This window comes from Triticum urartu, chromosome 3A (genome assembly GCF_056163025.1).
Source record: "Triticum urartu cultivar PI428250 chromosome 3A, HENAU_Tu73, whole genome shotgun sequence".
NCBI classification, from domain to species: domain Eukaryota; kingdom Viridiplantae; phylum Streptophyta; class Magnoliopsida; order Poales; family Poaceae; genus Triticum; species Triticum urartu.
In genome coordinates, this window is record NC_141875.1 from 593,479,074 (window position 1) to 593,492,798 (window position 13,725).

Below are 13,725 nucleotides of genomic sequence, written 5' to 3' on the forward strand. Positions count from 1 at the left end.
TTCTCCACGTGTTTATCTGAAGTAGGGAGGCGATCCCCAAGGATTAGGGTATGTTTGGTTTTAGCCTAGTTTTGCCCTACCAAATAGTTGGCTAGCCAAAATTTTGGTGGAGCTTTTTGTTTGCCCATGAATTGGTCAACATTGGCAAAAAAAGGACTAGAGCGACATACAAGCATTGAAGAACTGAAAAATTGGTAGCCACTCAAACACAGACCAAAAATTTGGTCACAACCAAAAAGTTGGTAGGATGGATGTTGGCCACCATCCAAACACACTCTTAGTCTCAAGCTAGTACGTATAGTCCTTATGTGTTGCATTATCTCCTACATGTTCTCATCCTCATCCATTGATGTTCTATGCCACCACTAGTCTCATCATCCATTTTGTTTCTAGCATTGCTTTGTAGGTCATGTCGCACCATCATAATGACTTGTAGTCTCCTTCTTCCTCTTACCGTTTATACAACCACTTCACTGGATATATTCTTTAGTAGTCCCCAGTTTGATCCCAAGTGGAAAGAAAGAAGTTATATACTCAGTTCCACATCGAGCCCAAGAAGTATTATCCTTGCAACTGATACAATCTTTATCGAGGTTGAGTCTTTATTGAGTGACTTATTACACCAGTAGTCCTTGACGTCATTTACATTTTACAGTTTATGCCCTTTGGTGTTTGCACCTTTAGCAGTCAGTCTATATAGGATAGGTTCTTACAAAGCAAAGGTTTATATTTTGCTACAAGTTCTATGTAAGATCATAGAAATTTGAAGGTTTATTAATCCTATAGAGCCCCTTTCAACTTTATTTTGTATATATATATAAATAAATACCCAAATCTCCCTCAAAATATTCGCTTGCTCGTTCGGTGCAACCAACCTACCTTTTGTGCAAATCCAATTACATGGAGATCCAGTGAATATGACATGACATGAATTCTGGATCTTCTCTATTTAATGTTTCCCGAATCCTCTGTCAAGAGGATATTCTACATTTAATTTTAGATCTTCTCCATTCAGACGGTTCCATTTTCTTCCCGCAAATAAAAAGGAAAAAAAGTAATCCCCCGAACGCAGTTTGGTCTTTACACAGAACCCCCAACCCCCGTTAGTTTCGACGGAATTCCGTCTCGCGGGCCCACGTGTCATCGACACACGACCCCCGTTAGTTTCGACGGAATCCCGTCTCGCGGGTCCACGTGTCATCGACACACGTTCCGTCAGTCCAGCTACCCGTCAGCACTCCGCGCCGTAAAGCCTCCCCCCTCTGTCGAGCTCGACCCGGTGTAGCACAACGAACGGAGACGTCCGGCGATGGATCTCTTCCGTCGCGCATCAGCGTCACGTCCTTTTCGCCGCCGCCCATCGTCCCCTCCGACTGGTTGGCGGCACACCCACCCACGCTCGCCACCGCGGCGCGGCCGACGGCAACAGCTGAACCTGAACGGCGGCGGGACGCGTTCACTACCGAGGGGCGGGGCATCTATCCGCCACAGTTTCGCGCGTAGGCCCCTCGAGATCCACGTAATGGCGGCGCACACCCCCGCGGCCTGGGCCCTTTAAATGTGGGGGCACGCATGGAGGCCGGAGCAGGGCGCCACGAGTCGAGTAGTTGAGCAGTAGCGCTTGCCTGGACTCCCCGTCTCCTCCTCCCTCCTCCCGCCGCCGCCTACGGCACAACCGCCCCGTTCACGTGCCCTAATCCCCAGCGGCAGCTCCCCCTCCCCATCCGCCCGTCCGTCCGTCCCCCGAAATGGAGCCCAAGAGGTCCTCGCCCCAGGCCCAGCCCCAGCCGCAGCCGCGCGCGGCGACTAAGGAGTCGCCTCCCCGCGCCGCCGCCGCCGCCGACGCCGTCGCCGACTCGCCGCTCAGCAGCCTGTTCCACCCGGCGCCGCACGGGGTACCCGTCTCTTTCCTCACGCCTTCTCCCTGTTCGGTGTTATGTCTCTGTGTCTCGGCCGGCGCCTGCGCTGCCGCCCGACGTGATCTCTCGCGGGATTGCGGCGGAGCAGACGCCGGAGTAGATCGGATTCGTCTTGTTCTTAATCCTTCCTCGTTCGCGCGATGATTTTAGTTTTCGTATATGAGCCGCCGTCTGTTGGACTGAATATGCGAGAATTTTGGTAGACTTTTGATCTAGATACGCCCGTCTCTCCAAGTGGACACCGATTATCTTACAGTATCCCCGCCGTAATAAGCCTTATTAATTTGGGGGATTCATGCTGCGATGTTTTCTTACGGGCGAAGGATTCATATTGTGATGTTGCCATCTAATTTGGACGTTTCCCGTTTTTGTCTTGTTTTCAAGGTAAACGGCAAAGAGCAGGACTTGTACGCCATTCTTTTCAAGGGGCAGAACGGCAATGCTCAGGCCAGCATGACAGGTAGTTGCACAACTCCCTCCTCTCGTCTCGTCTCGTCTCATATTCTCCTTTTTGCCATTCCGGTACTACGTACTGTGGAAATGGAACGGAATAGTACGTCACACATCTATATCAATGAACTGTCTTCTCTTTCAAGAAACAGCAGGTTACTTGGTGCCGAGGAAGCGTTGGAAAATTTCCAAACTCAAAAACATTTAATCCCTCAAAAGAAAATCACAAAAGCACTTAAAGCATGTATAACTCTTGCCCGCATCAGTTGATCAGCAAAGCCCACCCACCTTTACTTTCTAAAGGAGAAGAGATGAAATTTCACTGACCGATAAGTTTTGAAACTTTGGAGCTTTGATCTTTGGTTGTAATTTTCATACTTGCACAAGGTTAAGTACAGCGTGTACATGTTGGCTATCTTCAATCAACCAGAAAATTCTATTTCTGTTCTAAAAAAAAGAAGTTTCTATTTCTTATTCTTGTCCCCACAAAAAAAATCTTTGAGAAAGTGCAAAAGCCTTGCATCTTTATGCATTATATAATTGAAGGAAAAAGTTATAGACAAACCTACGAGTAGGTCAGTTTCAATCAGAATAAACGCCACGACCCTAAGCGCTAAACTCTGCCGATAGTCATGTCAACACATTATTGGTTGTTTCTTTCATAAAGTAATATCGTCTTGGTGATCTATCTTGCTTGGTTTGAATCACTGAGAAATGCAACGACAGAAAAATAACTAACATATTTATTTGTCTTACAGATGGTAAATCCCAGTGGAGTCCTGCTAGGGGCCGCACAACATATACCAAGGATAACAAGTATGACTCGGTTGGTACATCGTCTTGTTTTGGTTCTTCTGTGCACTATGGTGGCCGAGAATATTATGGCTGCTCTGCGCCCAAGCAAGCTGCGGAATACAGTGATGTAAGAAATTGCTAAACAAAAAGCATAACTCATGCTTATAATTCATAAGTACTTTCACTTTTTTTTAATCAGCACTTTAGGCAACCAAGGTTTTAAACACTTTTTTGTTCATTTCAGTACAAGGTGGATAAGAAGGATCCTGTCGCAGATTCTCATGGCGATTGGTGGCAAGGTATAGTGTTGTTGTATATTCGGACATATGTTATGACTGAGTTATATGGTTGACTGATGTATTTATTTATTTTGTTTCCAGGCTCGTTTTACTACTAAGCAAGAGCTTGGTGTCCTCTCCCTTTACGAACAAGGTAAAAACGACTAAACAAGGACCTTACTATTGGACATTGGTTACATTATTATGGTTTGGTCTTGCTCTCTGCTTACGTGTGATATGCTATATATTATTCAGCTTACATAGGCAATCGATAATTTTCTGGAAAGCGATAGGGGGTGTATGCCCACCTGAGCAACTGATATCCACTTTTGCTCACTTCGCCTCTGCATCAGTTATCGTGTTCACAGATGCTGTTCTTTATCAGAAAGTGAACATATTCTCGCATACTTTGTTTCAGAAGTCAGAATAGTTAATATGTACAGTAGTAAACTTTGAATTACTCAAAGCTTAATATGGGATGGAATTTAGTTATTAGTGATATGAAATATTTCACTCTCACCTAATTTTTCGTGTGAAATTTGCCCAAACCCAAATTCTTCTCCCAGCTCTTCAGAGAGTATATTTCTTCTCTTCCATTCCTATTTATAATATCATCATATACGATGAAGAAATTTTGTTTATTCACCTGTGTTGCCAGTGTCAAGGCTTTAACGTCAATGGCGAATTATTTTTCTCTAGGTAACTAGCTGTGGGGTTGGTGTACAGTACAATGATGTAGTTGTGGTTGAGATAAGATAACAAAGGTCACCGGGAAGAAAAGCAATGTCCTGGGTAAAAACCGTAGTTAACGCCCTACTTCTTATGTCTTAATCACTATCTTTAGGGAGTTTAGGGTCAAACAATTAGTTGCCTTAAATGTAGTCTGAGGACCTAGCGTTGTATCCAGTTCACTTTGGGTGAGGAAGCAACAGCACAAGTATGCTCACCACTTGCGCGAATGTTCCATCAAGTTGTATTGCTTGCTATACCATTACTTTCGTCTTTAGAAACAGAATTATTCCAAAAGAGGATACTGCTTAGGCCGTAGTGTAAATCACTCTTGAGGATAGTCATATTTTTGTATTATCGTAGAACAGTACTGAATTTCTAAAAAAAGACATTTTAAGCAACTTGTGAATCCTGATTTTGAACCAAGGTTCCCTAGAGCCCCAGTGATGGCAACATAGTCAGAACCTATCAGACCTAGTTAAGCTGCAGAATGTTTTGTGTCTCCTGGTGATGATTTTTATTTACCTAAATCATCGCCATTGCATCATTGGTTTGATCGTTTCCTCACCGTTCTGTTTCACCGCTGTTGGCAGGAAATCGAAGGGGGAGAGGTGTTGAACCTAATTTCCTTGATAGCAGTTATATACCTTACATAGTGGAGAAAACATTCGCTCATCAGTGGTGGCAGTATTTGGACGCATCATCACTCCTGGGCAGATGCTGTGTGTGCGTGTGTGTGCCTTTACCTTCTTATTCCATAGCTTGTGCTTTAGCTGTGAAATGTAATGAACCTACAAGTACCTAGAACTTGGTGTCAGGTTGCATAAAGGGTCCTGAGGCCATCCCGCCCAACCTGGGCAGCCTGGTCTCTGACTCCTATACATAGTATCAAACCTGTCCTGCTTGTACCCTCTGATCCTCTCTCCAGACCAGAAGCGCTGGAGAAGCAGAGATCATTTACATTGTACTGTTAAAACTGTACTGTTGGAACTTCATATATAAGTTTGGAAAGTGTTCTTGTCAATATACCGTAAGATTTGCAGAGGTACTTTATATTATTCCAACAGAGGCATTACAACCACATTATTTATTCATAAAAGATTCAAGTAAAAGTTCCACATGGCAAAGATGGCATCAGGTGTGTCCCATCTGCTCTTCCAGAAGTTCCAAGAGTTGGAAAGATCTTCCAGTTCCACCACATCTGCTCCTCATGGCAGGGTGTATGCTGCACAGCAAAAGCAGAGCAAGGCAAACAATGATGGCTCCAAGGGACAGAGTAGCTACAGAGGAAACGACCGAGCATCAGAACAAATGAACTTACGGCCGCATTTGTAGCCGATGGGGCGGTTGGCGATGGCGCAGCGCTTGGGGATGGTCATGGCGACGGCGGGCTTGACGCCGGCCTGGCGCGCGGTGCTGGACAGCATGACGGCGCACAGGCACTTGGGGCTGCGCCCGATGCTGCGTATCTGCGCGCAGCAGCCGGGCGCCACCGCGGCCCGGGGGTTCTGCGTGGCCGCCGCGCACGGCGCCAGCTTGAGCGCCATCCTGTCCGCCGGCACGCGGCCGCACTCCCCGGCGCCGCGCGCCGCCCCGAGCCCGGCCACCAGGAGCATCGCCAGCAAGCAGAGGCACCTTGCCGCCTTGGTCTCCATCTCTTTTCTCTTGGCTGCACCTCACTCCTCTCTTCTTCTCTAGCCTCTCTGTATGCACCCGTGCCGCACTCCGATGATGTCTGTCTCGACGTCCCGTCCGGGCTATATATACAGCGCTCCGGTGCGGAGGGTCGAGGGACGCCATCGATGCTCTGCTTGAAGATTTCGCCACGGCCATGGTGTGAAAGGCCCGAAGTGGAGGACGCACTCCACTACCGTTTATCTCTTCTCTTTTGGCCCCGCGCATGCACTGAGCTCTCTCCGCGATGCCATTTCGAGCACTACCTACTGCACTCCACTACACTGGTGGCAGGATGAACGGCCATGGAAATTTCTCTGCGGTCTCTGGAGACCAGCCACGTATGGCCTTGCGATGGAAAAGATTCGGCTCGCCATCATTGCGGGTACGTCGGCGGTGCGATCACTGGCCGGAGTTCTTGAAAACGCGAGAACCAAGCCACACTGCCTTTCCGGTTCTTCAGGTACCTGAAACGGCAGTAGAAGCTGCAGGTATTCACTTTTAACTGGAGTCCCTCCGTACAAATCCAACTAACTGCTGCAGGTAATTCCACCTGATTTAGCAAGCAAACTGAACTTTCAGATTATGGTAATATCTGATCACGAGGTCTGCAAAGAGCAGGACGCTTCGTTTTTCTTTTTCATTCTTCTTTTTTGGCACGGAACAATACATAGCAGCTTCTTCTCGCAAAAAGAAGCAGCAGCGGTACTCCATAGCTAAGCACTAAGAGTTAAAAATACAGTAAGAACGTAAGCACAAATGAAGGACACACTTATGCACAGAGAGACCGGCAGGCTGGTCCTCGGCAATTCTACGAGCCGTCCACCGGCCCAGCCTCACAGATCCGTGGTCGTCGAGACATCGACCATCGTGCTCCGGTTCACGATGATCATCCCCCTGACCTCCGACGGGCCGAGATGGTCCGTCAAGGCCTTCTTCGCGGCAGCGGCGGCAGCCCTGTTGCCCTGAGACCGTCTGCCGGCACCGACCAAGGTCCTCGGGCTCGACAGCCGCCCCGGGGAGAAGCTAGGCGTGGCGTAGGACGTCACAAACGGCGTGCCCGGGGCAGGCACCTGCTGGTAGGGTGGCACCACGGCCCTGCCGCAGGCCATCTTCAGGTCAGCTTCACCCGACGACAGCTGCTCCACGTGCCTGTTCAGCTCGTCGATGTTGAGAAGGTCGTCGATGCGCGCCACGATGTTCGACGCCAGGCTCTCCAGAACCCTCGAGTAGCTCTCCAGGATCGACTTGCCCACATCCTGAAAATTGTTCACCACGCAGTAGGGTGAATGAATTCAGTTGTTTGACAGGCAAATGGGTGGAAAGACATACAAAGGGACACAGACTTGCACAACAAGCCGACCTTGTTGTACTGAATTTTGCTCATGTCCAGGCTTGTCTGCGTCAGGGCAGGGAACCTCTGCTTCAGGCATATCAAGAGGCCCTCAGCCCGCTCCGCGAGCAGCTCCCTCTTCTCCGAATCCATTAACATGTCCCTCACCATGCTCCATGACCTTGCGCTGGCGCTGGCGGTGCGGCCTAAGCCGTTCACCGGTTTCGCGGGCACCCTGCGGCGCCACACGTGGACCGACGCCTCGACACGGCTGGCAATCTCCAGGGCCTGGTACTCCGTCGACAGGTCTAGGCTGTCGAGAAGGCACTCGGGGGAGAAGTGATCCGACGTTATGTAGCGGTATATCACGTCGCCCAAGGTCGCCCTCCCGTTCTACCACACAAAATTGCACCACCAAGTTGTGAGCAAGAGACATTACTACTGACATTAATGAATATTGCACGCTGAGGCTAGATCATGGTGGTGATACCTTTGGCAGAGAGTCGAGGTATGATTCGGGGACATCCATCTCTGCCAAGGCGTTGCTGTTGATGGCCATGGCAGCCTTGAGGATCTGGTTCGCGCAGTCGCGCTTGTGCTGCAACTGCTTCCTCGTCTTGTCGCGGAGGCCCCCGGGTGGCACCCGGGGCACCGGCAGCCACCATTTGTCGTCGCGGCGGTGGAAGGCCGCCCGGAACGAGGCGGAGCCATCGCAGTCCGCCGCGCATATCCCTTGGTCGACGTACCAAAACTCTGTGTCCCTGAAGCTGTCCAGGATTTCCTGTCAAATTTCCATGTTATCAGAAGCTGCTGAATTTTTCAGATTGGCTGTGCAGTGAATTTACTACATCTGCGAAAAACTTACAAGGAGCATATGGTCTAGCTTCCGAAGCGCTGGCAGATTGATGTACAGATCTGACCGTGGCCTGCTTGTCATGATCTGAAAGGAAGGATCCAGAAAACCTACAAGTCATTCGCTTTTCAATGAAAATGGCAAATCTTTTGCCTCGTTTCAAAAAAAAAAATGTCAGTTGCTTAGAGGCGAAGGCTGAACTTCATCAACGAGTCGCCACATTTGCGCCTTGTCAGTCATTTCATCGCTAAGAATCAATAAATCGCAATTCATGTTTGATCTGTAATGCATATGCAGTAAGCCAGTAGGTCACCCGTCACTATTCCTTATGCCTTAGGAGCACGCCGATCCACTCTGTCAAAGGGCGATCGCATGGTACGCAACTGTTTGGTCTCAGTGGACTCCGTACTGACTACTCCCTCCGTTTCGAATTACTTTTCGCAGGTATGGATGTATCTAGATGTATTTTAGTTCTCATCCATTTCTGCGACGAGTAATTTGAAACGGAGGGAGTAGGAGAGAAGGACGCAACTGTAGATTTGGTTTGATTTCATTAGCCAGTAGACTATCATTCACAATATGTTCTGTCTTAAATTTCCCTTTTTTTGTTTCGTTACCGTTGTGGAGTCCTCTGTCTGTGTTGTGTACCATTGTACTCCGGCAAATACCTCGTATCAGCAGCATGGCATCTCCTATCGGGCGCTTTTAACTAAACTGCTACCATTTGCTGTCAGATAATCAAGACAGCACGGGCAGCTGCTCTCATCTCCAACAAATTTCGCGAGCACAGCAGCATGGCACCACAACCGCAAAGTTTCCATCAGAAAAATCATCAGCGCACCTAACATTTCGCTCCGTTTACGTGGGTGCCATGGCTGCTAAATGCGTGCTTAATAGCGATTTTCTAGCGGTCCATGTGCTACTAAAGTCGACATCATAGACCGTTCCCGTGCTCTGGCGGTGCTCAATAATCAAATGTACATTCACCCGGGAGTACTGACAGGCGAAGACATTTGATCCACCGTGCTCGTGATTCCTGCCGGCCTACGGCTCGTGCTCGGTCCGCCTAGCCTGCGCCCGTACGCTGAAAAGAAAATCGCAGGCGCTGGTTGAAATGTTTAGGTGCCGGTTGGTGGTACCTCGAGCCTGGTTCCGTCGGGGAAGGACTGCCAGGTGGGGACGAGCTCGACGATGTGGTCGCTGATGCAGAGCAGCCAGTCCATCTCCCGCCGCCACATGGCCGCCTTCTCCGGCGGCAGCGGCTCCAGCCTCCACAGCTGCCCGAAGATGGTGGCTGCGCAAACCACTCGCTGACAACTCTCTCCTACTGTGGAAAGAAAGAAAGAAATCACGGAGGAATGAAGCAAGGATGGCATACTGACCGCAGAGGTTGGTGATGGCGTTGGCGATGGCGAGCGCGGTGCAGACGCCCTTGCCGCTCCCGGACATGTCCTCGCCGAGGAGCAGCTTCGCGAACCGCTCCTTCATCATCTCCGTCTCTGCACACATTAGCATTAGCACCAGTGCCTACATTGTTGCTGACTTGCTTCCCCTCTGATGGTAGACAAGTGAGAAGCGCGTGTACCTGGGCCAGCTCTGCGCTTCAGCTTGCCGGCCATCTCGGCGTCGGGGACGCCGCTGCAGGGCGGCGTCTTCTTGGGCGCAGCGAGCGCGAGGGCGGGCCAGTCGTCGGTGGAGGCGGCGTCGGAGCTGGAGCTGCTCCCGTCGGCCGAGTCCGTGAAGGCGGTCTCGCTCACGCCGCCCCTCTCCTCCTCCCCGCTCCCCATCGCACCCAGCCCCAGCAGCCGCGCGTGCGTGGCAGATCTGACTCGCGCGCCCGTACTTGTGATGGGTGTCGTCGTTGCCGCTGCCTCCCTCGGCCGGCGGCCGGGTTATGCTCCGCGGGCGGCGATCGAGGGGCAAAGAAATTGGCGCGCGCGCGCGCGTGTGGTGAGTCGAGCGTTTCCGTGCGCCTCCTTTTGGCGTCTCGGTGGTCTCGGGTGTGGAGCGATGGGAAGCAGTGGCAGACGGAGGCTTGGGAAAGCGTGGGGTGGCTGGCTGGCTGGTCGATGGGGAAGAGTGAGTGACCGTTGGGTTCTGTTCTGAGCAGGAGGAAGAGGACGGAGGGAGGGGTTTACTTTTGAGAGAGAGGGGCGGGCGGGAGGAGCGCCAACGGTGGAGGGAAGGCGTGCGAACAATAAAGAGGCCGGATCGGCGTGACACCTTCCGCTGCTGGTCCGGCCGCGCGCGCTCCTCCTCACGCTTTTGCTGTTGCTGCGTGCACGGAGTAGATGAGCCGACTGCTCCAGCTATAGAAATACAGGTCGTGGGGTTAGCTGGGCCGGAGAGTTGGTATTCTCATCATGGGTGTATTTTCTGAGACTTTTCGTTCGTGCGGAAAAGGAGCGAGTGCATCGCCCTGACCTACTGCAATACAAGTTCCAGTGGAGGTGAGCGGCGATTAATATCCAGCGCGAAAGTTTTAGTTGTGATGATGAGTAGGAGTACTCCTTTTACGATCGATTTCTCTCTTCTTTCCGCCCCACTCGTGACAGCAGAGACCCACGTCGAGTTAGTTAGCCTGAGGTCTCATTTATTCTGGATGGGGCTCTGAATCATCATCACCACCGAACCTGTACCCGCCTACTCTTGTAGCTTAACCCCAAATCCGGCCTTCTGTTTGCGCAAACAAAAATCTTCTAGACCATCAAGTCGTCCAAATGATAACAGAGGTTTCTAATCAGATGTTCTATCTACTGCAAGTTTTTGACGGTACTACAGACGGTCACGGGTTTTACCGTCCGTAACTCCCGCGCTGCCAGCTTCGCTCATCATCAGATGTCACGCTGCCTCCCACTGATCTCACTGCTACACCGCGACACAAATGTCAGAACCTCTCAGGATAGAACCCGTAAAGAAATGGAATTAAACGCTGCGACTGCCAGTCTGTTGTGCTCCAACGTTCGGGACCCAATGTCAAAGAGTAATAAACAGACAGATTTGGTGAACAAACAAAGAAGGTTCTGAGGCAGTCAGTCAGGTCCCATGGTCCCGATGACGGATAAAGCCAACGCCCGATGGCGTGACGCGTGCTACCCCCCGGCCCTAGGAGCGGTTCCGGCAGAAGCTCTTGTCGCGGCCTACTTGTTCGCGCAGGCTCGCCTGGCCTGTCACGCACCCGGCCACGGGTTTTGCTCGAGCGCCCATGATTCCTTCCTCGATGCCGCGCATTTTCGCTCGGTGAAGCATTAGAAATGTGATTATGTGCATGGTTAGAGCAACTTCAACGCCCCGATTCGTCACGCGTGTCCGTTAGAGTCGGCGCGGACAGAAAATTCGACCCAACGCGTCGATCCAAACAGACACGTGTCCGCTTTTCGTCCGTCTGCTGATTCATTCTTGATCCATTTTTAAGCCGGATTTATGTCGGCGCGGACACCTGAAGGACGCGCGCGCCCGCCCGCCTACTCCTCCCCCTGGCCCGCTGGCCGATGACACATTGGCCATCCTCTCCCATTCCAACAGCAAACCCTCACCCGCCTCCTTCGTCACCGACGCCGCCGCCCGCCTACTCCTCCCCCTGGCCCGCTGGTCGGTGACACATTGGCCATCCTCTCCCATTCCAACAGCAAACCCTCGCCCGCCTCCTTCGTCACCGACGCCGCCGCCCATTTTTCCGGTGCCTCTGCCGGTTGCCGGTGCCACAACATCCACCCCTACGACGCCACCACCTCCCACGTCGTCGCCACCGTCGTCTTGCCGCCGTGGATCCGAAAGCTTCCCACCCCAACTCCCCGACACAGCCGCGACCAAGAAGCCGCCTCGCCGACCCGGCCAGCTCCTTCGTCCTGACACCGGCACGCTCATTTGACTCCGCCAGGGCAGGTTGCTGGTCCGAGGGCGGCGCGACTCCCTTCACCGGCCGACTCCTTCATCGACGCCCGCAAGTTGTCTGACAGTTTGCCAAGGTACAAAATGGACTCCGCCGACGAGTTCTTTTTCCACAATTTTCTTTGCGACTTCGATGATTCCTCGTCCGATGATGAGGAGGAGATCTTGGCTGCCGTGTTGGTCCATCACCACCTCAATAGCCAGCGGCCGGTGTTTCGTCGCTCCATTCCAGGGCACCTTCCGGCTTTGAATCCCAACCGAGAGAGCGGGCATTTCCTTCTTTGGAAGGACTACTTTGACACAACGAACCCGTTGTTCAAACATCAGAAATTTCGCCGCCGTTTCCGTATGAGTAGACATCTTTTCAACCGTATTACAGAGGGGGTGGTCGGCTACGATAATATTTCGAATACAAAGAGGATACCCTTGAAAAGATTGGCTTCTCCTCTTATCAGAAATGCACTACAGCCATCCGAATGCTTGCATACGGAGTGCCCGATGATCTCATTGACGAGCGAGTCTACTGTTGGGGAATGTAGCAGAAATTCAAAATTTTCTACGCATCACCAAGATCAATCTATGGAGTAATCTAGCAACGAGGGAAGGAGAGTGCATCTACATACCCTTGTAGATCGCTAAGCGGAAGCGTTCAAGTGAACGGGGTTGATGGAGTCGTACTCGTCGTGATCCAAATCACCGATGATCCTAGTGCCGAACGGACGGCACCTCCGTGTTCAACACACGTACAGCCCGATGACGTCTCCTACGCCTTGATCCAGCAAGGGGAGAAGGAGAGGTTGGGAAGACTCCATCCAGCAGCAGCACGACGGCGTGGTGGTGGTGGAGGAGCGCGGGACTCCAGCAGGGCTTCGCCAAGCACTACGAGAGATGAGGAGGGAGAGGGGTAGGGCTGCGCCAACAGGGAGATTGAATCGTGTCTCTGGCAGCCCAAAACCTTAAGTATATATAGGGGGAGGGGAGGGGCTGCGCCCCCACCTAGGTTTCCACCCCTAGGGGTGGCGACCAGCCCTAGATCCCATCTAGGGGGGCGGCCAAGGGGGCAGAGAGGGGGGCGCACCACTAGGTGGGCCTTAGGCCCATCTGAGCCTAGGGTTTGCCCCCTTCCACTCTCTCTTGCGCCTTGGGCCTTGGTGGGAGGCGCCCCAGCCCATCTAGGGGCTGGTCCCTTCCCACTATTGGCCCATGTAGGCCTCCGGGGCTGGTGGCCCCACCTGGTGGACCCCCGGACCCCTCCGGTGGTCCCGGTACACTACCGGTGATGCCCGGAACACTTCCGGTGGCCAAAACCATACTTCCTATATATCAATCTTTACCTCCGGACCATTCCGGAACTCCTCGTGACGTCCGGGATCTCATCCGGGACTCCGAACAACATTCGGTAACCGCGTACATACTTTCCCTATAACCCTAGCGTCATCGAACCTTAAGTGTGTAGACCCTACGGGTTCGGAAGTCATGCAGACATGGCCGAGACAACTCTCCGGTCAATAACCAACAGCGGGATCTAGATACCCATGTTGGCTCCCACATGCTCCACGATGATCTCATCGGATGAAACACGATGTCAAGGACTTAATCAATCCCGTATACAATTCCCTTTGTCTATCGGTACGATACTTGCCCGAGATTCGATTGTCGGTATCCCGATACCTTGTTCAATCTCGTTACCGGCAAGTCTCTTTACTCGTTCCGTAACACATCATCCCCTGATCAACTCCTTGATCACATTGTGCACATTATGATGATGTCCTACCGAGTGGGCCCAGAGATACCTCTCCGTTT

At 51.8% G+C, this 13,725-nt stretch overlaps 3 protein-coding genes across 3 annotated transcripts; 1 reads left to right on the forward strand and 2 right to left on the reverse strand.

The window, feature by feature from the left end:
- The first annotated feature begins 1,553 nt into the window (after window positions 1–1,553).
- On the forward strand, window positions 1,554–5,195 carry LOC125545286 (uncharacterized). Its single transcript, XM_048709179.2, has 6 exons — window positions 1,554–1,895; window positions 2,304–2,379; window positions 3,128–3,291; window positions 3,409–3,463; window positions 3,545–3,596; window positions 4,765–5,195. The coding sequence occupies exons 1-5, from the start codon at window positions 1,749–1,751 to the stop codon at window positions 3,559–3,561; spliced, it is 459 nt and encodes a 152-aa protein (XP_048565136.1). The 5' UTR covers window positions 1,554–1,748; the 3' UTR covers window positions 3,562–3,596; window positions 4,765–5,195.
- A 2-nt stretch (window positions 5,196–5,197) lies between these two features.
- On the reverse strand, window positions 5,198–5,923 carry LOC125545287 (Bifunctional inhibitor/lipid-transfer protein/seed storage 2S albumin superfamily protein). The gene is made up of 2 exons (XM_048709180.2): window positions 5,493–5,923; window positions 5,198–5,396 (listed from the first exon to the last, which is right to left on the reverse strand). Exons 1-2 carry the CDS (start codon window positions 5,824–5,826, stop codon window positions 5,380–5,382), a joined length of 351 nt encoding a protein of 116 aa, XP_048565137.1. The 5' UTR covers window positions 5,827–5,923; the 3' UTR covers window positions 5,198–5,379.
- Window positions 5,924–6,441: 518 nt separating this feature from the next.
- Window positions 6,442–10,950, reverse strand: LOC125545285 (rop guanine nucleotide exchange factor 7). Its single transcript, XM_048709178.2, has 7 exons — window positions 9,617–10,950; window positions 9,414–9,530; window positions 9,171–9,325; window positions 8,044–8,118; window positions 7,669–7,959; window positions 7,209–7,571; window positions 6,442–7,104 (listed from the first exon to the last, which is right to left on the reverse strand). Exons 1-7 carry the CDS (start codon window positions 9,816–9,818, stop codon window positions 6,682–6,684), a joined length of 1,626 nt encoding a protein of 541 aa, XP_048565135.1. The 5' UTR covers window positions 9,819–10,950; the 3' UTR covers window positions 6,442–6,681.
- Window positions 10,951–13,725: the final 2,775 nt, after the last annotated feature.